We start from the raw sequence: 23061 nt of genomic DNA, 5'->3' as shown, positions 1-23061 counted from the left end.
TTCAAAATTTTAGTGAGCTACATGTATGCATCTTCTTTTTATTATTTAAGGGGCATACTGAAATTATATATAAAAAATAGAGTACAGGCCCACTTGAAGAAAAAGGTGGTTTAATTTAATGTTTGTTTGCATTAACATTACATCATCACTTTAAAAAAGAAAAAAAGAAAAGAAAAGAAAGTGTTGGCACCCAGTTCTACAGAGAATCCCTCTCACGGTTTAGAACACCTCCGGTTCCCAGAGCTGAAAAAACACAGCTGGCATTTAAGCCTGTTCTATTTGTTTTTTGTGAATGTGGAGGAGGCAAATCCTATATCAAATTTCAGTCATCCAAGCTTGGTTCATCTCATGGAAACAATAAATACATTGTACTTCAGAAGAAAGGAAGACTAGAAACACTGTATTCCATGGGGAAAGAGAACTGGTTTCTAATGCAGTTGGACCATTTTACAGCCTCAGTTTTGCTCACTCACCCTGGCTTCTGCAGCTCTGTTGCAGGCCTTCCTATACGCCTCTTGCCCATCAGCCAGTTGCTCTTGCCGCAATGCCATCTCCTCTTGGAGTCTTCTCTGTCTATCTTGGGCGTCTTCTTTTTCCCACTGAGACTGAGTCAGTATTTCATTGAACTGCTTCTGTAAATCTGCAAGACTCTTTCCCAAGATGTCAGAGGGATTTTGGATTCTGAAAGGAAAATACAAAATTCAAAGTAAAAAAGGGAGATTTTTGTCCGTGGTATTGAATACCGGAAGAGCCAATGAAAGACTGTTTAAAGACCTGCATGTAAGTATGGAAGTGTGTCCGTTCCACAAAACGTATAACTTCCATTTCAACAAGATTGGTTTCCTAAAGCACTGGAAAATCTGCTTTTTCTTTAATAATATTTGCATGCTCTTTAAATTAGACTATCAGGTCTGCTTGGAGCAAAGGTAGGTTTGGAATGAAAGATTTAACAGCATTCATATGTTTCTTAACTGGTCTTTAGACTACAGTATTTCATTAGCCAGCTAGCTAATAGGGAGATGTGGTATTTCTGCCATAATTCTGCACAAAAAGACAGAATCAACCAATAACACTTACTGAGCAACTATGGTGTGCAAATCACAGTACTAAGTGTTTGAGATAGTACAACAGAATTAGTATACAAGTTCCCTGCCCTCAAGAACCTTACAATCCAGCAAGAGAGGCAACTACCTGATAAAGTACAGATAGGAAAGTATTAGTCTTTTTTGCTCTATTATTAAGAAAATCAGCATGGCCTAGCGGATAGATCACAGGCCTGGGAGTCAGAAGACCTGAGTCCTAATCCCAGCTACGCTGACTGCTGCGTGATCTTGGGTAAGTCACTTAACTTCACTGTGCTTGAATTTCCCCAACTGTAAAATGGGGGTGAAATATCTGTTCTCCCTCTACTTAGACTGTGAGTCCTGTGTTGGATAGGGACTGTGTCCCGACCTGATTAATCTATATCTACTCCAGAGTTTAGAACAATGCATGACAGAGAATAAGCACTTAACCATAATTATCCTCTAGACTGTACACTTGTTGTGTCTACCAACTCTATTGTACTGTACTCTCCATAGCACTCTTTACAGTACTCTACACATAATAAGCACTAAATAAATACCACTGATTAAGAGCATGGGCATCAAAGGACCTGATTCTAACTCCAACTCCACCATCTGCCTGCTGAGTGGTTTTGGGCAAGTCACTTAGCTTCTCTGTGCCTTAGTTTCCTCACTTGTAAAATGGGGATTCAATGTCAGTTTTTCCCCTCACAGACTGTGAGCCCACGTGGAACAGGGACCGTGTCTGAACTGATTATCTCGTATCTACTCCAGTACTCAGTACAGTTCTTGGTGCATAATAAGGACTTCACAAATATCACTAGTACCATCATCATTATTATTATCCAATTGCTAGCTTGTTGCCCAGGGTTCCTGAAAATCCAGGCTACCTAACCCTCTTGCTGCCCGACAGCTAGGACTTTGGGGAATGCTCGAGCCTCCTCTATAGGAATGGGAATGCAGAGGAGAGGAACACGGGGTAATGGATGGAAAAGCCTGAAGTTTGAGTATTGATCAACTGGGTGTCAATCGCATTAAACAGAAACTACTAGTCACTGGCTTTAAAAGCTCTCCCTCCCCTGTCCCCTACTTAAACATAAGCTTTGTTCTTCCCTCTACGGCTCAGTTCTCACTCTTCACTCCTCCCAAGCTAACCTTCCAGTAATTTCTTACTCCTGACCACGGCAGCATTAATTGATATTTACACCCAGGGCGGGACCCTCTAGTAAGGCCATCCCCTATCACATGACCCTCATGATCACTCCACCACCATCAGTCCCAGGGTCAGCCCAGATGTAAGGGGAGTGGCCTCCCAAAGCTGGGGAGAAGAGGCAGCAGGAGTTGCCATAACCAAAGTATCTCTCCCCTCTCCTCCCTCAATTCTTCTCCCTGTGGTCTGCTCTTCCTTAACAGAAAACGGCTGCAAGGAAACATGAGTGGAAGTCCCCCTCTTCCTTCCAGTCATGGTGACATCCCATAGGGGGGCAGCACTCCATAAATGTGTAAAACACACACACACAAACACACAGAGTCACCTCTGCTCTGCAGAGCCTTCTGTCCTCTATTCACTACCTCCCCAACCAGGAAATGAACCAATTTCCTCCCAGAGGCACTGAGATGAAGAGCTGTGGGGTATAAACTCAGGGGCATGCACACTCCTCTCTCCTACCGCCCAATCCCTGCCATTTCAAGAGCCAGACAAGTTGGCACAGACTGCCTTTCAGCAGCTAGTTTGAAAATACCATTTTCATACCGGTGCAAACAGCAGCTATCTTCGTAATATCAAAAGAGGTGGTACATTTTTGAGGATCGACCAAGAACCTGAGCAGCCACTAGGATAAGGCATAGGCCTGGGAGTCAGAAGAACCTTGCTTCTGATCCCGGCTTTGCCACTTATCCATTGAGTAACCTTGAGCACAAGACATTTAACTTCTCTATGCCTCAGTTACCTCCTTTGTAAAATGGGGATTAAATCCTCCACACATGGACTGAAGAAGCAATCTTGGAGGGGGGGGATCAGAACCCCCAACTATCAACTTGGTCTGCATGGCTCAATTCAAGCTAAAATTTGTTTTTTTAAAACTGATATTTGTTAAGGGCTTATTATATGCTAGGCACTGTACTAAAAGCTGAGGGAGACACAAGCTAATCAGACTGGACACAGTCCATGTCCCATGTGGGATTCATAGCCTTAATATCCATTTTACAGATGAAGTAGCTGAGACACGGAGAAGTTAAGTGACTTACCCAAGGTCACACAGCTGAGAAGTGGCGGAGCTGGGATTACAACTCAGGTCCTTTGACTTTCAGGTCTATGCTCTTTGACACCCAAACTAGTTTGGCCATGACAGCAACAAATTTGAAAACAAGTAGTGTGGCCTTCTCGAAATAACATGGGTCTGAAAATACTGGATTCTAATCCCAGCTCTGCCACTGGCCTGTGGGGCCTTGGAAAAGTAACGCAATCTCTCTGGGCCTCAGTACCGTCATAGGAAAGAGAGAGATAAAATTCCTGGTCTCCCTTCTCTTTAGATTGTGGAACAGAGACTGTGTCTCCTCTGATTTTCTTCTACCTACCCAAAGTGCTAAGCACTTAGTAAGCATTTATTAAATGCCAAAATGTATATGATGGCATTTTAATAATGTCCTTGTATTTTAGCGGATTAACTGTTGTACCACAAAAATCCAATAGAGTGAAGCCTCTGAATAACAATATTCACGGACATAGATCTAGCTTTTTAATCTCAAATACTTAACTCTACCTATGCGCTCTCCAGTTAGAAACATTTTATTGATTTTACTCACCTAATCTCACCAACTCCTGCCTGCAATTTTCTCCTCAATTCACCCACTCGAGCTGCAGCTTCTTCTGGATGAATCAAGCCATCACCTGCATGACTGAGCTGATTTTGAAAGTCTTTAAGCTGTTGTTTCAAAAAGTTATTGTCACCCTACAGAAATAAAAAGAAAGAGTTCTGATTAATGAAAGACAGAGCTCGCTAAATAAGGTTTCCATATTTTGTTAGGCAATTACTGTTGAACAGGACAATCTCTACAACCTCCGGTCATGTCCATGTAGGACAGGGATTTCCAATGTGGGACATAGACTGTGTGTAACCTGATTAACCTGCATCTATCCCAGTGTTTAGAGCAGTGCTAGACACATAGTAAGTGCTCAACAAATACCATCATCATCACCAGTTATTTGTACCAAATAGTGGCTATACTGGTGTAAAGCAGTGAAGCTAGTTAATTCTTCCAAAGGAATTGCACCACCAACTGGATCAAAAGCATTGTGTGCCAATATGATGATGTTGGTATTTGTTAAGCGCTTACTATGTGCCAAGCACTGTTCTAAGCGCTGGGGTAGATACAACGTCATCAGGTCGTCCCAAGTGGGGCTCACAGTCTTCCTCCCCATTTTACAGCTGAGGGAATTGAGGCGCAGAGAAGTGAAGTGACTTGCCCAAAGTAACACAGCTAACAAGTGGAGGAGTTGGAATTAGAACCTACTACCTCTGACTCCCAAGCCCATGCTCTTTCCACTAAGCCACGCTGCTTCCCTAATATATTTCAAAATATTCCATCACTAGAGCACCAGCTTCATAGCTGCTCTCTATGAATTACCAGGCACTTTCCAACTTCAACTTTTGTGTGGACAACTTCGCATAACTTCGTTTCACGGTAATTGTGACAATGCGGAACTGCCAAGTTAAGGCAATCAATATTGATATCTAGAGTTTATATAAGAAACAAGATCCTTTCCCCTTCGTCTGATGCCTGTAACTATTTCTAAAAGCTAACCAGTATTTGGGAGAAGGCAGACCTCAATTTAACTAAGTATATGGAGCCGTATGACTAATAAACTACAAATGAAAACCATCTTTTATTTTTTAAGTCACCGATATTAATTCTGGCGATATACATTAAGTACTCGCTACATGCCAAGCACTGTACTAAATGCTGAGGTAGATACAAGATAATTAGGTTGGACATAATCATGGGCTTAATAGTCTAAATAGAAGGGATAAAGGATATTTAATCCTCATGTTACCAATGAAGAAAATGAGGCACAGAGAAGCTAAGAGACTTGTCCAAGGTCACGGAGCAGACAAGTGGTAGAACCAGGATCCCTCTAGCTCCATAAATACAACAATCAATAGTCTCCAAATTATTGATATTTTTACAGCTTTTAAAACCTGAAACTGCTTTAATAAGAATTGGATGTGGAAAATTTCTTTCTTGTGGAGAATAAAAAGTAATCGGGTGATGATTTTGTTAAAGACAATGTATTGGCGACAAACATCATACTTAAGCGTTTGGCGGATTTCCTTCATTCTATCTACATTCTTTGGCCCGATAATCACTGTCATTGTCTCTGGCCTGATTACCAGAACCAATACTACAAGTCTTAGGCTTGGGAGTCAGGAAGACATGGGTTTTAATGGCGGCTTTGACATTTGTCTGCTTGTAATCTTGGGCAAGTCACTTCCCTTCTCAGTGCCTCAGTTACCTCATTAGTTAAATGGGAATTAAGACTGTGAGCCCAACATGGGACAACCAGCTTACCTTGTATTTACTTCAATGCTTAGAACAGGGCTTGGCACATAGTAAGTGCTTAATAAATACCGTAAATATTATTACAGCCTCCCACTTGGACCCAAAGTCTACTTCTGGGCCACCGAAGTGGGGAATGCCAAGTGTCAGCCTAGTGGTCTTGGAGCCATTCCCTCCTCCTCCCCATGTTTGTCACCTAAGCCACAGGAAATGAAGAGAGAGCAGGAAGAAGGGAGAGAGCTGGATGCAGTCATCTCCTTTGCCCCGGAAATAACACGTTCACTGGGCTGGAATGGGATGAGGTTTGGGAGCAGCAACGGGCTCAGTACCTGAGCAGCTGTGGTGAGAGATGAGGGGACGGGCTGGAGATATGCCACACACAGTGCCATTTTGCACTCCTTAAACAGTAAACTCTCTGCAAGTCTCTCAACTGTGCAGAACCATCCTCAGAGAGATGCCGGGAGCCATGTCAGACTTGCTGCGGTCATACTAGAGGGCCTGTGCCACCCACCATTTCCCTCTCCACCTGTGTGATGTCTGACAAAGGAACAGCCAAGCAAGACTAAGCTTGGCTTGATGCTTAGAAATAATTGGTACCAGAATTTCTGTTCTGGCTCTTTTTTCTTTCACTGATACCATATTCCACTGAATTTCGCTTTCACCATTGGTTATATCCTTGTTCTTCCTCCTGTTCTATTTCTACGTAATTTTTGTCAATCAGCCTCTCCCATTAGAATGAAAATGCCTGTAGGTAGGGACCCCGAGTCTTACTTCTGTTATGCTTTCCCAGATGTCGAATGCTTTGTATTTTGTGCTCAGAAAATATTGCTGATTGATTTAATAATGTTGGTATTTGTTAAGCGCTTACTATGTGCAGAGCACTGTTCTAAGCGCTGGGGGATATAAGGTGATGAAGTTGTCCCACGTGGGGCTCAGAATTTTAATCCCCATTTTACAGATGAGGGTACTGAGGCCCAGAGAAGTTAAGTGACTTGCCCACAGTCACACAGCTAAGTGGCAGAGCAGGGATTCGAACCCATGACCTGTCTCCCAAGCCCGGGCTCTTTCCACTGAGCCATGCTGATTTCTGATGAGGATCTCACTCTGGTGGTTGGAACTCTTGCAATCCTATTACCATATAATTCCCTTGTTTAGGGGTGTTGGAAGATTATGACCAGTTGGGGAGGGGAACAGGAATTCCAGGAAGGGGCCCCTAACCCTTTCAACCTTCCCCTCTCCACTTATATCTGAAAAGGCTCTCTCTCTCCTTAGCCCAGTAAGAGTACACAATTCTAATTAGTTTACGAGTTGATTTCCCAAAGTGCATTGCAGATGAGTTCTTTAGGATGACTGGTTAGCAATGAGTTTCTACCGTATTGCTTTTGGAGGGACAACAACCCAGTTGACTACACTCATTGCCCCTCTGCCTTTTTATCACTCTAGCAATAGAGATTAGCCAATGTGCATGATTGGTCTTTCCGGGCAATGGAGGCAGCTGTTTTCAGTTGAAGGCCTGGTGCTTCAGAATTTCCCTCCTCCAAGGGGGCTGAAAAAGACATTGGTTCCAGGACAAATGTCAAAATCTCATTTGGACCAATCTTTCTGAGCTGTGTCTTCTTTGTAATGAGATCGAGACAATTATTAAGGGGTACACAGCAATGTCTAGTGGAAAACTAGCTCTTGGTATCAGGAAACCTGAATTCCGTCACTGGATGCTTTGTGACCTCAGTAAATCAGTCTCCTCTTCAGTTTCCTTTCCTAAAATAGGGGTACTACCACCTGCCTTTTCCTTCTCACACTGATGCTGTGAGGACAAACTGAGATGACTGTTGTGAAATTGCTGGGGGAAAAAAAATGCTGAAAAATCTTTTAGAATTATTTTTATGAGTCAATACTGTACCTGTAATTGTTGTAGTTGTGAGGACAACTTATTATTTTCCTCTTCCTTCTCTTCTGATAACTGAGCTCTGGCCAGAGCAATCTCCAAGGCTTGCCTTTCTTTTTCTAGTTCAGCTTGAAGAGCTGAGTTCTCCAGCTATCTCCAAAGAACACATTCCAAATAATTATGCTTTGTAAAAACATTCTAACACTACAAATTCAATCACAGCTACTGAAATAGGCTACGGATATGTTCTGTTACTTATTATGATCATGTATGTTGCTTTCCAATTACAGAACTGGGGATCAAAATGTCTAGTTTATTTTACTACAGACCATGTATTCTCTATTGATATGCTAGAAAATACTCTTCAATTTAATTTTTATGTGAAGTTACATATTAGTTACCACCATTCTTATCTCATTTCTGGTACTGGAAACAAATGTATTTCAAACAAGGTTTGGATAAATTCTTCAGAACTGCAGCGTTTTTTTGTTTGTTCTTTAAAATGATATTTGCTAAATGTTTTCTATGTGTCAAGTACTGTTCTCTAAGAGCTGGTGTAGATATAAGGTAATCAGGCCAGACATAGCCCCTGACCCACATGGGACTCACCGTCTAAATAGGAGGGAGAACAGGTAATTAGGAAATTGCACTTGAGGAAACTGAGGCATTAAGAAGTTAAGTGACTTGCCCAAGGTCTCACAGCAGGAAAGTGGCAGAGCAAAGATTAGAACCCAGGTCCTCTGGCTTCCAGGCTGTGCTCTATCCACTAGGCTATGCTGCTTACCCTTCTAAAGACTGCACCCAAACCTACTGAAAGCAAAGGTATGCTCTAGAACCAATCTGCCTATCCTCTACAGGTAGGCAAGGAAAAAATATGGATAAATCTAGAAATGTAGGCTTCTGACTTTATTCAGTTACATGATCATTTCATAAAGAACTAGTATAAATAAATGGTCTTGAGGAATCCATGCCCTTACCTGACTCTCTCTTTTTAGCCTATCCAGCTCTTCCTTGTGCTGGATGGCTCTGGAGTCCATTGTTTTGAGTTGAGCCTCCAATTCAACCTCATAAGCACTAAGATCTCCTTGGGCCTGCCTAAGGGATAGATTTACCTCTTGTTGCTCTTGAAGTGCACATTCCAGCTCAGTAAGTTCCTGCAATTACACATTGCATTTTATCTAAGTAACACATACTTCACCAATGTTGCTGATTTACACTTGCAATTATCTTTTTGTGGTGCAAGAAACTAGCACATTGTAAACCTTATACTCTACCATCTGAAAAGCCCAAGTCCAGGAATCCATAGTGAACATTTCATGGCATCTCGGTCTACCAAAATGGTATTGGGACCCTCGGATATTAAGTGGCACAAAATTTATGCAAAAGGATTGTATTAACATTTATATGAATATTAATACTTAATGTTTCCCCTCTTCCAGTTTCTCCAATAGTTGCCCATCCATCTCCTTCTCAAGCAGAAACTCTTTATCTTTGGCTTTAAAGCACTCCTTTCCCCTTCCTTCCTTTCCTTGCTGCCTTCCTACTACAACGCCACCTGCACACTTTGCTCCTCTAATGCCAACCTACTCACTGTACCTTGATCTCATCTATCTCGCTGCTGACCTCTCGCCCACATCCTGCTTGGGTCACACAGCATTCAATTAACAGTGTCAGGATTGGAACCCAGGCTCATGGGCTCTAGTTCTTGACCATGTTGCTTCTCAATATTAATCAAAATAATAACTCCAAATGGAAAGTTTTAACTTACTTTAATCTATTCTTTAATTTTTGCTGTTTAGTGTTCTTGCAAGGCTGGTTTCTAGACTGCCTAACCAATTGTTAGTTATAATTTAGGCAAAATATCATTGGTAGAAGACCCATGTTGACTGATGATCTGGCACCCCTTAACTGTTTGGGCTGATGGAGCTCAGTCATACTTGATATTTTATATTTTAGCAAAATCAGAAAACATTCATATCTGTAATTTATTTTATTTATTTATACTAATGTCTGTCTTCCTCTCTAGACTATATGCTCGTTGTGGGCACGAAATGTGTCCATTTATTGTTATATTGTATTCTCTTAAGCGCTTAGTACAGTGCTCTGCACACGGTAAGAGCTCAATAAATACGCCTGAATCAATGAATGAATTGGAAGTAAGACATCCTTACTGAGTGAATTGTTCAACAGTCCTTTGCCCATGGTGAGCATGTAATAATTACCACTGATTGAACAGGTATGACTCTGCCTTAGAAGTTACCAGGGGCTCATCCTAAATAACCTTGAAACTTTCTGATTTTGTAAAATTATTTTCCTTCATCAGAGAAGGAAAAACATGTCCGAGTGTCATAATGGCCACATAAAAATGCATTTTTTATTCCTCAGAAAGTTTCAAAAATTTTCTAAGGCTTTTCAATTCATTCCATGGGCAGTTAATTCTGTATTTGTCGAGGGAAAAAGAAACCGGTAAATTTGTCTCACTTTTCTCATGTTTTCTGCATCCACTGCAACTATTTCCAGTTGGTTTTTTTCATCCTCAAGTTCAGTCAACCTTTGAAGCAAAGTCTCTTTATCAGTCCGTAGTTTTTCACATTCATCCTGGGCGTGTTTGGCTTGATTTTTCATACTATCCAGATATCCCTGCAAACCAGTGATAATACCTTCCAAATCCTTCTTCAACGCTTCATTTGCTGCTATCTGACCTAGATAGCAGAATTAAAGACAAAATGCACAAGAAAATCCTTTAGAATTTTTTTAAATGCCCTTCTCTCCCCATTCTTAGTAATATTTTTTGTGATACAGTCCAGTACTAAACTTTCACACCAAACTCTAAAACTGTCATCACCTCTTCTAAGAATATTTGCTTTTTAATTCTAAGGGCCACGAATAATAAGCAGATATTTAATAAAAACATTTTCACACTGCTTAATGGAATACAGGAACAGACATTAAATGGTAGCATTATAATAGGGAAATAAAAGTTAAAAGAAACAGATTGAGCTCAACTCGCTCTTCTTTTGAAGGATATTAAAATTAATGTACACAGGTTATGTGGATCAAAGTGTTGGTAAAACTAGAGCATAGCTGTCATTTGTTTGTGCTTAGAATACTTTTGTGTCATGCAGTTCTGGAGAGTCTTCTTCTCCAAACAAGAGATGATTATGCTCAGTGATCATTTCTAAAACAGACAACGGAATCTGTTCACCCAAGAGATAGAAAAGATGCGATTTATGTCAAAAAGTCTAGCAGCTCCAGCTACTCTTAAAACTATATCCAAATTAACACATTTTTTTTTTATGGTATTTGTTAAGCGCTTTCTATGTGCCAGGCACTATATGTACAGACAAGCGTGAGAAGCAGCGTGGCTTAGCGGATAGAGCACGAGCCTGGGAGTCAGAAGGACCTGGATTCTAATCCTGGCTTCACCACTTATCTGCTAGGTGACCCTGGTCAAGTCACTTTACTTTCCTGTGCCTCAGTTACCTCATCTGTAAATTCAGGATTAAGACTGTGATGGCCAAGTGGGATATGGACTATGTGCACCTTGAATAGCTTTTATCTACCTTAATGCTTAATGTAGTACCTGGCACATAGTAAGCACTTACAAATGCCATTTTAAAAAAAGAAAAGGGTTAAAGCCGGGATTAGAACCCTGGTCCTTCTGACTTCCAGGCCCAAGCTCTATCAATTGATCAATCAGTCAATTGTATCTATTGAGCACATAGTGTGTGCAGAGCATTTGGGAGAATATAACACAACAATACCACAGACACATTCCCTGCCCACAGTGAGCTTACGGTCTAGAGGAGAGACAGACATTAATATAAATAAATTATGGATGTGTACATAAGTGCTGTGGGGCTGGTGGGGCTTGGGGGGTGAATAAAGGGAGGAAGTCAGGGTGATGCAGAAAGGAGTGGGGCAAAGAGGAAATGAGCGTTTAGTTAGGGAAGGGCTCTTGGAGGATGTGGCTTCAACATGGCTTTCAAGGTGTGGAGAGTAATTGTTGGATATGAAAAGGGAGGTTGTTCCAGGCCAGAAGCGTGACATACGCAAGAGGTCGGTGGCAAGATAGATGAGATAGATAGATGCTCTATCCACTATGCAACATTATTCAATCAACCTCATGTGCTGATTTAAAGGGAAATCAGTATCATAGATAGGAAAAATAACAGCAGTAACTTACTTTACATTTCCATTCTTTCACGCCAATCTGGTTCACCTTTGACCATGATCAATGATTAATACTGCTACTACCTTAGACCAAGTTTGTGTTTGCTCTATAATAAAAGAAATTACAACCTGCCCTATCTTTTCAACTTCCAGACCTATTAGGGAAGGCACAGTTCCTATGAAAGCAGGCAAATTAAGAAACAGGCCTAGTGAATACAGCACAGGCCTGGGAGTCAGAAGGATTTGGATTCTAATCTCAGTTCTGCCACTTGTCTACTGTGTGACCTTGGACAAATCACTTAACATTTCTGTGCCTCAGTCACCTCATCTGTAAAATGGGGATTAAGACTATGAGCCCTAAGTGGGACACAGACCGTGTCCAACCTGATTAATCTGTATCTACCCCAGCGCTTAATACAGTGCCTGGCACAAAGTAAGCACTCAACAAATACAGTAAAAAAAGAAGAATCATCTACGCAATTTCAAAGTACTTGTTCTTGATCTCCAATCATCATTTCTAATGATCTGCAAGAAACAGTGCCATTACTGAAAAGTCATCTAATGGTTTTTCCTTTATTAAATAGATTAATTGGAAGAGGTTATATTACTTTTTCAGTGTAAAATATCGGTGTTTTCAACTTTCCCATTTAGGCAATGAGTGGATTGATATCAGTCTCTGAGTTAGTTAGTAAATAATACATTTTCTTCACCATTACTAAAGCTAGCTTATTTTAAAAGAATCTTCATAATATATACGACAAAGTCTTCACCTTCAGTAAGCTGCTGCTCCAGGTCCTTAATTTCCTCAGTTTCTTTAGCAATCCTTGAAAGAATTTCATCCAGGCGACTTTCAAGCTGTTTGTAATGTTTATCCATCAAGTTAAGATGCTGTTCTTTGATTGTTTTCTGAGCTTTCATGTGAATCTATGAATTGAGATTATAGGCAGCTCTTTAAATGTTCTATGACAATATTAGCCAACAATTTTAAAAGATAAGTAAGTTTTCTAAGAGAAAATGTTTAGACCAATTCAATTTTATTCCTTTGCTACCATGATTTATTCATATCCTTTTTATTGCAGGGATTGCACCTTTTTATTGATCTCTCTCTCTATATAAATATACTTATATACATATAAATATGGGTGTGTGTATATATCTATATTTATAGATTATATACATATCAATATATACACACCCAATTATAGTTTCCTGTTTATTTAAAGATGACCCTACTAATGCATCTAACAGTGTGAACTGGTAACCTTGAAAAGCCTTTTGCACAACCAACCATCTGTTCCCCACCGTTCATGATAAACACTTTTCCCTTGTCACCCTGATGTTTTAGCCACCTGTAGCAGCTGCCATTTTCAGAGTCAAAATAACCTCTCTCCTGACACATGCTATATAATCACCCAGCTAAGTGGTATATTTTTACAATGCCTCTGTGGGTACAAGTTCACTGTTATGCAAAGAAAAAAAGTAGAAATGTGAGTAGGCTGCTCTTGGTCAAGATGGGATCACTCATTCTTCTTTCTGGGGGAAACATATGTTTGGAAAGATCCCATTTCTACTCCATTATCTCTCCAGGTTATCACACCACAAGCCTTTTAACTCTAGAGGGAATAAACCAGATTCCCTTGAGTGACTGTTGATATGGTGACTGAATCCCTTCAGAAAGTCTGCTGTTGAGCTCATTCCAGTCTCATGTATAAATATATAGCATTATATTGAGAGAGCAGTCTGTGTTAAAAGACATAGCTGCCTATGTTGAGTGTGCACAATGGGTGTGAAAGAGACTAGCTTTAAGATAATATAATAATAATATTTGTTAAATGCTTACTACGTACGAGTTTTAGGCAGATACAAGATAATCAGGTCTGACACAGTCCCTGTCTTAGATAGGGCTCAGTCCAAGAAAGAGGGAAAGCAGATATTTAATTCCCATTTGACAGATGAGGAAATCAAGGCCCAGAAAAGTTAAATGACTTGCTTAAGGTCACAGAGCAGACAAACGGCAGAGCCGGTAGTAGAACCCCAGCCCTCTGGCTCCCAGGCACATGGCTCTTTCCACTTGGCCACGCTGCTTCTCCCCTACTAGAAAATGCACAGCTGAGAATCAGGAGATCCGGGGTTTAGCTTTGGCTTCATTGCCTGTCTGCTCGTGGCCTTGGGGAAGCCACTTAATGTCTCTGTTTCCTCACCTTTAAAATGAGGATAAAATACTTGTTTTCCCTCTCAGACTGTGAGCCCTCTGATCTGATTATCTAATATCTACCCTTGCTCTGAACATATTTTATAGTCCATAGTAAGCACTTAAGTAAAATGCATCATCACGTTACTGGGAAATGATGCTATATTACAGTCATGACCTTTACAATGTGTTACTCTATGTGGGCACAGAGCAGTAACAAATTCCCCAAATTTATGTGCTTTTTTCTTAAAAATATTTAAAAAAATAGCCAATTCATCATTGCTTCCTCAAGTGCATTAGAATGCTTACATTTATTATTAGTGCTGAAAATACGTGTATTTTAAAATTGTGGTCACTCATTACTCCCTGTGAACTTTAAGTATTAGCTAGCTGATGGTAACCTGTCCTTAAAACATCACCAAAATACTTGTTAAATATTTCAAAAAAGATATTTGCAGTTGCAAGTCCTATTCCTATCTAAACTGTTAAGTGCACAATTCAATTAGATTTAACAATACTGACCAAAAAAAGAAAATTAATGAGTCCATTAATTATTCCAATATTAAGGCATTCTCATAAATGTCCCTTAATATGCAGTTTGAACAGACTCATTTTTCACCTAGTTCAAATGACAGAATTCTCTACTCAAACTGACCATTTAATTTTCAAATAGTAGATTAGAGCACAAAAGGGTTCACCCAAAACTAGCTAGGGCTGTAGTTTGAAAACAAAGTCACAAAAGGATCACCCTTCCCTTTCTGCCTTCTCTTCCTGGGAAATCCCTGGCAAACAAAAAAGCCCAAAACCTCACCTCCAGTTCGGAACTTGATCCATTAAAACGGTGATGATGACAATGGATAAGAGCGCTGGAGAAAGACAGTCCCTTTGGTCGTCTCTCTCTCTCATCTAAACTTCCCTCCCTGATAAGCACATTTCTGCAAGAAACTTTTGTTAGCCTGCCACTTCCTATGGCCTCAAACCACATTCTTTGTTGGACTGCAGATGCAGCAGGCTATCCAATCCCAAACTGCTTCCTCGGAGCTGGGCTCCACCCCGTGTTCTTTAAATCACAACACAGGAAGCTCTGCATGTAGCCAATCAAGCCCACAGTTTCCATCAGCCCCACACTTGCCAAGGGGAAGGGCTTCTTCTCTAGAGAATACAGTTTCGTTTCGCTTGCTGGGGAAATCTTCCTGACATAGAATGTGCCCAACTATCTTTTTTATTATTTGTGTCCCTGAAATCTGTAAATAGAGCCATCAGTCTTTTATAGTGAAAAAGGAACTTGTGCTAGAGCGATAGATATTTTGTGCAAGTATTAACCTCTGCAGAAAGCCTGATTTGAAAAATCATTAGCCTCTCTGGACTTCACCTATTCACAGAAGCATAATTGTAGGAAATTCACAGGATGTACGCATTTCAAAAGCTCTTATTAATAAAAACTACAGTTTCAGCTTTCACTACAATGTAATTTCACATTTTCCAGTGCTCAAAACTCACGGTGATCATAATACAGGAAGTGTGTAAAAGATCACCTATAAATACTACTGGAGAGTTGAGATAAAGAGAAGTAGTCTGACCGCCCCCCAAAGTAAAGAACAACATTCCAGGGAAGCTCACTCAGATACTGTGAATCCAGGGATGGGATATTCTAGACGTTAATTTAAATAAAACATCTCCATTGGCTAAGGCATCTTAAAAATGATTTCAAAAACTAGACGTTGAAGTTCTGCTGCTTCTTAACCTTCACCCCACCTCCTCCCCGTTCACCATGTTCACAACTGTCAGCACTGCAAAAATTCATATTAATTCAGATACAACACTAGATGATCATCTGTTCCCTAAGGGCCACAAAATGGTATTTTTCCTCAATATTCCTTTTTTAAGTTAATAATAATTTTTAAATGTCTGTTGAAACTAATGAACAAAAAAAGGCATGGGCTCTGGGTGAATAAGAGAGATTCTGGCCTGGACTGAAGTGCTGGACTGAGGTAGGAGGAACTGGGGGTAGGGGAGGGCCAGAGAGAGGGAGAACTCTAACTAGTCCAGAGAACTGGGAGAGGCAAAAATAGCATGGAGATGGAAGGCAGACTTAGACCTTAAATTCTTGCAATTATTATATATATGATAAATTTGTATATTATACAAATACTGCACAAATATATAATTTATACAATATATAATTTTATAATATAAAATTTACACTATATATTAATATATGTGCATCATTTATATATTAATATATTATATAAATATATGTGTATTTCAGTGAATAGCATTTATTGAGCACTTACTCTGTACAGACTCTGTGCAGACCACTGTACTAAGCCCTTCAGTACAATACAGCATAGTTGGCAGACACATTCCCTGCTCACAATGAGCTTAGACAGTCTCTCTCTATATCTATGTATATAGTATATACAACATATATATATATGTACTATAAACTCACATATACAACTCATTTTGGGTATATATTTGTCCTTCAGATTAGAAAAGTCCATTGACAATGAAATTCACTTATGAGTGCTTGTGTGGCTGAAAAGGATACTGTGGGAGTCACAGTCCCATCTCCATTGGACACAAAAAAAGCCTTGTTGGGCTGAAGAATTCTGCTACCAACAGTATACCAATTTATAAAGCTACGAGTTTTGAGTGTTAATTATAATCCAAGGCAGTTCCATGGCTATGTTACAACAGCACCTTTGTTTCTTTGATATAGACCATTGGGATCCTCAGTTTTGCCATGTGTGCTTTCAGTACACTTTCTGGCTACAATACTGTGATAGAATCAGGAAACATTTTTCTAACGATAGCATATTTGCATATTGTGTGGCCCAGTTTCAGAAAAAATGGTCTATTCACATGCCCGTTGCATCAGACACGGAGATGAAACTACAACATGAGTTTTGCTCCACATGAGGTTTTGCAAGAACGCAACTCTCACATTATAGGAGAAGTAGGTGGATGATCATATTTTCAAACTTTACTCTTCATCCAAAAATGTCAGGGCACTTTACCATTATGTGATTCTACAAAATACTCATCTGAGGAAGCTGATAAATATTTCTACCACTGCAGATGGGAAAATTTAGGTATAAGAAACTGAAGGATCCTCTCCAGATTATGAGTCAAGCTGGAGGTAGAACCAGGTCTAAAAACATCTCTGGCTCAATTCTACCACCTAAATATTTGACCACACACCATACCAAACAAGTCTTCCCCAGACAAAGATTCAGAGCTGCACCTAAGGTGAGTGAGATAATGTTGACAAACAAAACTAAGTGAACAATATACTTGCTTTTCTCTCATACAATCCCCAAACTCAGAGGAAGATAGTTCAACGTAATACATTTTGGGACAAGAAAACTGGTAAATAACTCTGGAAGTTCACTGTGGGCAGGGAATATGTCTGTTATACTGTTGTACTCTAGTCTCCCAAGTGCTTAGTACAGTGCTCTGCACATAGTGAGTGCTCAAATACGATTGACTGACTGGAAAGAGCCCTTTGATATAACTCTGACCTAGTAAATTTACTTACATGTCTTGGATCTTTGGGATCTATAGCATCAATTACTCTTTGTAGGTCTTCAACTTCCTTCTGCTTTTTTGCCATCTCTCTTCTTTGCTTTTCCATCTGGTTTTCAAGATCCAGAGCTTCCTGATGTAGCTGATTCAGGAGTGGTAACCTGCCATTTAAATGCTGGCAAAGCCTTCCTTTTTCTGCTTCTGTAATCTTAAAGAAAAAAAATACTTTCAACTCTATTAGTCAGGAATGATATCTATGAGATCTAAGAAATGAAATTCACAGGCTAAGGAAAATACCGAGAAAACATACTTCTATTAGGTTACCTGACCATCCAAATTGAGCAATTAGAGAGCAGGAGGGAAATCCCTTCTTGAGAGACTAAGAAGGGAAAAAGGAGAAAGAGGAGGAGGGAATAGTAGAATAGTAATAATGTAATGAAGAGCAATTAGCTCTTCAGTTCCAGCAGCCTTGACACTTCTACATACTAATCTATTATTTTAATATTGGTGGTGAAATATCTGTCTCAATGTAGGTATGTTAAGAAATGCCAACAGGGAAAAGAGTGAATCTATAACAGTCATATTTATGAAAGCATGGGGCCAAATAAAAAGCAGACACACACATATAGAACTGAAGAGACAAAGGAACATAGACACTGAGAGATCAAGATAGAGTCAAATGCAAGAAAAAGACAAAGTTATGCAGTCAGAGTGCAGTACATTTTCAGGAAACACATACTGATAAAGTATATAGAGCTGTTCTTCATATGAGAAGAATAGGCTGTCAGTGAACTTTACCTATGAACATGACTGACAGTCTAAACCATATCCTTCTGATTCTAAGAAGATACTGTGGACAATGATGTTCACCTAGGAAAGTGTGGGATTTGTGAATATGTGGCTGGAAAAACTCAGTGCAGGCTCACACCTGACACATTATGCACACAAAAAGGCTATCCATTGCTGTGTTATGTTGGATACCCATGGCATCTGATACGACTTTAGTTTTTGTCTTGTCTCTGGACCCTTCAGAGCTTCTGCTCAAAAAGTTACTCTTCTGTTTGCATATGCCATGCTGGCCCAACTCTGGCAACTGACTACCAGTTTTCCAATGGTTTGTAGCACTACCTGAGATTTTGTTTCACTATGTCTTTAAAACATTTCCTCTGTCCTCCTTGCTTTTGTTTTTCTAATTTCAACTCCCATATAGCAGTTCCAATACCCTCTGATGCCAAGGTGGTAAATTTTCATCCTTTTCTTTTGCTAAGATCCTATGAAGATAGCCAATATTTTCTCATCCTTTAAATTTCTCAAAGTTTATTAATTTTTCAATAGCTATTCAAGATACTAAAGTAGAACTACAAATGCTACTCAAAAAAAATACATGAACACTAACTTTAAGCATTGTTCTTAATCAATCAGCATTTAGTCTAAATCGTCTCACTGTGCAATTTAAAAAGTAATCGTATATATGGAGTCGGTTTTAACATACTCTTTTTTGGGTTACAGCATCTTTCAGTTGCTTAAACTCCTCTGTTGCTTTTAAAATCCGTTGCTCTGACTCTTCCATGTCATTATGCAACTCTGTTAATTTGCCTTGGGCTACAATTGAAGTGAAAAAACACTCGAATCTTAGGAATGACTGCAGCACTGAAATACATCCCTCTTCCCCAACAACACACACACATATAGTTTCTTTGCAACTAGAATCTTTACTTCAACAATATTTAAGACAATAGGCATTACCAAAACACTCACATATTCAAATATTGGTTATCCAAGATGTTTCCCCTGTAGTTAAAGGGCTGGGTTACTTGAATCCCAGGTTGCACTGGAGCCCAGAGTTGCAAGGAAATGTGGAGTCCCATTTCTGATCCTGGCTCTTACCCCGGGTCATAAGTGGGCCCACACATCTTAGTTACCCCCAAAATGTTGGTAATCCAGTAGGATCAATTCTTAACATTTCAGATCAAGAGAGTTGGCTGCAAACAAAATGACTTCTTTTGTTCTCATACTGAAGTTCATCACTGAGATGATTACTTTTAACATAAGTAACTAGTGAATCTACTGTAGGATGCGTTTGTCAATGTAAAACCACCTGAGACAGACACATTTATTGGTGATATAATTGTGCCCATAGGGTTTGTTCTTTTGGCTTTGAAAACATCTTACTCTTATGTTACTCATTTATGCACATGTGCCCAGAGCCTTCTTTATGCGCAGCGCCACATTAGGTGCTAGGGAATACAAATGCTAGGGAATACGCATCACCCGTGTAAACCGAACACAGTCCCTGCTCACAAGGAAAGTTAGCAGTTCAGAATGGGGGAAGACAAATTCAGAGGGGAAAAGAAAAACAAATAACAAAACCCTAAAAAAATTTAAAAATTCAAACCCATCCTCAATATTTAAGGTACACACAAAAACAATCGTTTGACTGACCACCTCACGTGGCAGGATGGGATGAGGGGCAGAACTCCTGGGAGAGCAGGCTCAAGGTTTGGTGCTCCAGATCAGAATGATCCTGATGGCTGGGGGATCAAGTTGTGCTACCTGATTCACCCTGCCCACTCTGGCTCCTGTAGAGAGGTGGGCTTTGGAAACTGCAAGAGCAGACAGTTTTTCTGGGAGGGGGGCTCGGGGTCATGAGCCATTTGAGAAAAATCCTCAAATGTTCTGAGGTTATTTACTTACTATTTAGAAATGCACTGAAGTACATTAGGCCTTATGAAATATTTACATTACCAGTGTAGTATAATCCGTAATTTATGTATTTAATGTCTGTCTTCCCTTCTAGATTGTCAGCTCATTGTGGGCAGGGAATGTGTCTATTGTTATTTTGTACATTCCCAAGAACTTAGTACAGTCCCTGCACAAATTAAGCAGTCAATAAATACAACTGAATGTATGAAAGGTCATATAGCTCATTCGGTAGTCATTAAGTAATGTTGTTGCCAAGTAGGCTGAATCTGTGTTTTGAACTGAAAAGAAAGTACACAGTTATTTTTAATAAAAATTTTACCTGCTTGACTGCTTTTTTCTTTGTCCTCCAGTTGGGTATCCAGAGTTTCCTGAACTTCCCTTTTAATCTGCTGTTTCCTCTGGTGCTCATTTCCCCCCATGTTCTTAATTTGAATTGCTTGGGCATGATCAGCAATATAACTCTCTTTTGCAAACATATTCCTCTTGTACCTGGATTTACCAATGTAGGGACTCTCACCTGGGACGTCGTCAAGTTCAATACTCTGCAACAATATTATTTAGGTTTATGGAAAATGAAACATAGCTTAAATCAATAAATATTAATATTTGATCTTTGGTTTCATAGTGCAATGTTCCTGGAATCATATAGCTCCTATATTCTGAGAGGACCCACCAGTTCCAGGATTCCTGGAAGGAGAGAAGTATTTTTTTCCCTTCTGCAGAAAGCTAGAGGCACTAAGTTTAAAAATGTGTCCCAGGTTTTAAGGAATTTCCCCCCTCCCAGGTTTACCATTTATTCTGCCATGACGAAAATGCCTCTATTAGGAAAGGCACCAAATTTTTAAAACTTAAAAATCATGTGTCACAAATTATAAATATGCTATGAACTATTCAGCACCATGGTCTAGTGGAAAGAGCATAGGCCTAGGAGTTAAAGGACATGGGTTCTAATCTCAGCTCTGCCAGTTGCCTGCTGTGAGATAACGGGCAACTCCCTTAACTTCTCTGGCCCTCAATTTCCTCATCCGTAAAATGGGGATTCAATACCTGTTATCCTCCTATATACACTATGATCCCCAAATGGGACTGAGTCAAACCTGATTAACTTAGAACAGTGCTCAACACATAGTAAGCACTTAGCAGATATAATTATTATGATTAATGACTGAAATGCTCAAAATAAATTCTCTCTTTCTGGAGCTAATCAGGTTGAAAATCACAAAATGGGTGATTAGGATTTGGGAAATCAGAGTTTGGCTTGATTAATGTACTGTATTAAGCAAGCCCTTTCACAAAATGGTCACTAAGACTCCAACTTTTAATGGCTTCAGTTTATTACTAATTCTGGGTTGAGGAACTTTCTGCTCTTAAGCTTTGAACACAGTAGAGGAGTAATTGACAACAAGAATAAATGTTCCCTCATTCGTTACTGCTCATCAAAAAAGAAAATTTAAATCTCTCACCTCTGATGGGTAATAGTTCAGTGGTTCAAATTTGGCATCGATTTTATAAAAAGCCAATTCTTGCTCCAGTTCATATTGCTTCTGACAGGCTCGTGTTAGTTCCATTGTCTTCTGTTTTAGCTAAGGCACCAGTTTGAAATTAAACAAAATGAGTTTTCAGGAAATTTGCAATAATTTACACTAACTCTATAACGTGATGCATACACATATTTTGCATTACAATACAAAATATTGTATTTTATTCTATTTTATTCTATAAAATATTTTATTCTATAAAATAAGCATATTTCAAAATATTTAATCTTGATTTAAAGTGACCCTTAAATGACAAAGTGACAATAAAAGAGATCACATAAAAGTTCTTTGAAGATACATTTTTCTTCTTTAAATAAGAAAATGGGGGGTGATTTCAACCTAGACTAATACCTATTTACATTTGATTTAGCCAAACCACAACAGATCTTTTCAGAGATCTTGTAACAACTCAGCATTTAGGTAGTAGTTACATTCTAAGTGGTCGAGAAGCAGCGTGGCTCAGTGGAAAGAGCATGGGCTTTGGAGGCAGAGGTCATGAGTTCGAATCCCAGCTCTGCCACCCGTCAGCTGTGTGACCATGGGCAAGTCACTTAACTTCTCTGTGCCTCAGTTACCTCATCTGTAAAATGGGGATTAAGACTGTGAGCCCCACGTGGGACATCCTGATTCCCCTGTGTCTACCCCAGCGCTTAGAACAGTGCTCGGCACATAGTAAGCGCTTAACAAATACCAACATTATTATTATTATTATTCTTCCTACTGACATAAGTATTTTATTTTTCTTTATATTTATAAAGGACATTTGTTCTCGGCAAGTTAGTCATTATTAAAGAAAATTAGCCAATTAGAGCAAAAAAATGTATTCTCACATTTTGTTGCGCTGTGTCTGGGGCTAATGGCATCTCAAATAGTGAATATTTTGACTTGCTTAAGCAAGTAGCAAGAACAATGAATTCACTGATCTGAATGATAAAATGCTAATTTACTCCTTTAGGAAGCCCAATTAATTGCAACCAATTAATTGTTTCTATTAATTTCAAAGGTCTAATATGTGATATTTTCCCCCAGCTTTTGAAGCTGGATACCTGAAAGAGAGCATGCAGGAAGACTCCAACAGATACCAAAATGCAGCACTAATGAAGAAAAACACAAAAGTATAGTCGGTAGGAACATAAAAACTAAAGGTGGAAAAAGCCAAATATAAAATGGAAAATGTTATGGTTTTATAAATTTGCAATACAGCCAACTCTGGATTATTCATAATCATTAATATTTTTATTGAGTATCTACTTTGAATTATGTTATTAACTAAGTGATATGGGCATCAAATCTCCACCCTGGAAGAATGTCTAATCAAAGGGAGGAGTTTACTATCAGATGTCAAGACAGCCAGGGATATGGGGATACCCGATACTAGAACTCCTCAAATGATGCCCTAATCTCATTTTACGAACCACCAAA

The 23061-nt window shown here is 39.4% G+C and overlaps 1 protein-coding gene across 6 annotated transcripts in view; it reads right to left on the bottom strand.

The window, feature by feature from the left end:
• The window catches only part of CNTRL (centriolin), a 75205-nt gene that overhangs the window by 34894 nt on the left and 17250 nt on the right, over nt 1–23061 (bottom strand). For 4 of the 6 annotated variants that reach the window (XM_029062502.2, XM_029062505.2, XM_039911795.1 and 1 more), the window contains exons 8-18: nt 22686–22733; nt 21565–21684; nt 20421–20643; nt 18891–19000; nt 17412–17606; nt 12450–12603; nt 9988–10208; nt 8484–8660; nt 7522–7656; nt 3870–4015; nt 474–681 (exon numbers count right to left, since the gene is read on the bottom strand). In XM_029062502.2, the coding sequence (XP_028918335.1) occupies nt 474–681; nt 3870–4015; nt 7522–7656; nt 8484–8660; nt 9988–10208; nt 12450–12603; nt 17412–17606; nt 18891–19000; nt 20421–20643; nt 21565–21684; nt 22686–22733 (1737 nt within the window). Of the gene's footprint in view, nt 1–473; nt 682–3869; nt 4016–7521; nt 7657–8483; nt 8661–9987; nt 10209–12449; nt 12604–14681; nt 14839–17411; nt 17607–18890; nt 19001–20420; nt 20644–21564; nt 21685–22685; nt 22734–23061 lie in introns of those variants that run through there. The other 2 variants (XM_029062504.2, XM_029062507.2) reach the window with 2 other exon arrangements.

This window comes from Ornithorhynchus anatinus, chromosome 4 (assembly GCF_004115215.2).
Source record: "Ornithorhynchus anatinus isolate Pmale09 chromosome 4, mOrnAna1.pri.v4, whole genome shotgun sequence".
In the NCBI taxonomy this organism is placed as follows: domain Eukaryota; kingdom Metazoa; phylum Chordata; class Mammalia; order Monotremata; family Ornithorhynchidae; genus Ornithorhynchus; species Ornithorhynchus anatinus.
This window is presented reverse-complemented; position numbering and strand designations above follow the sequence as displayed.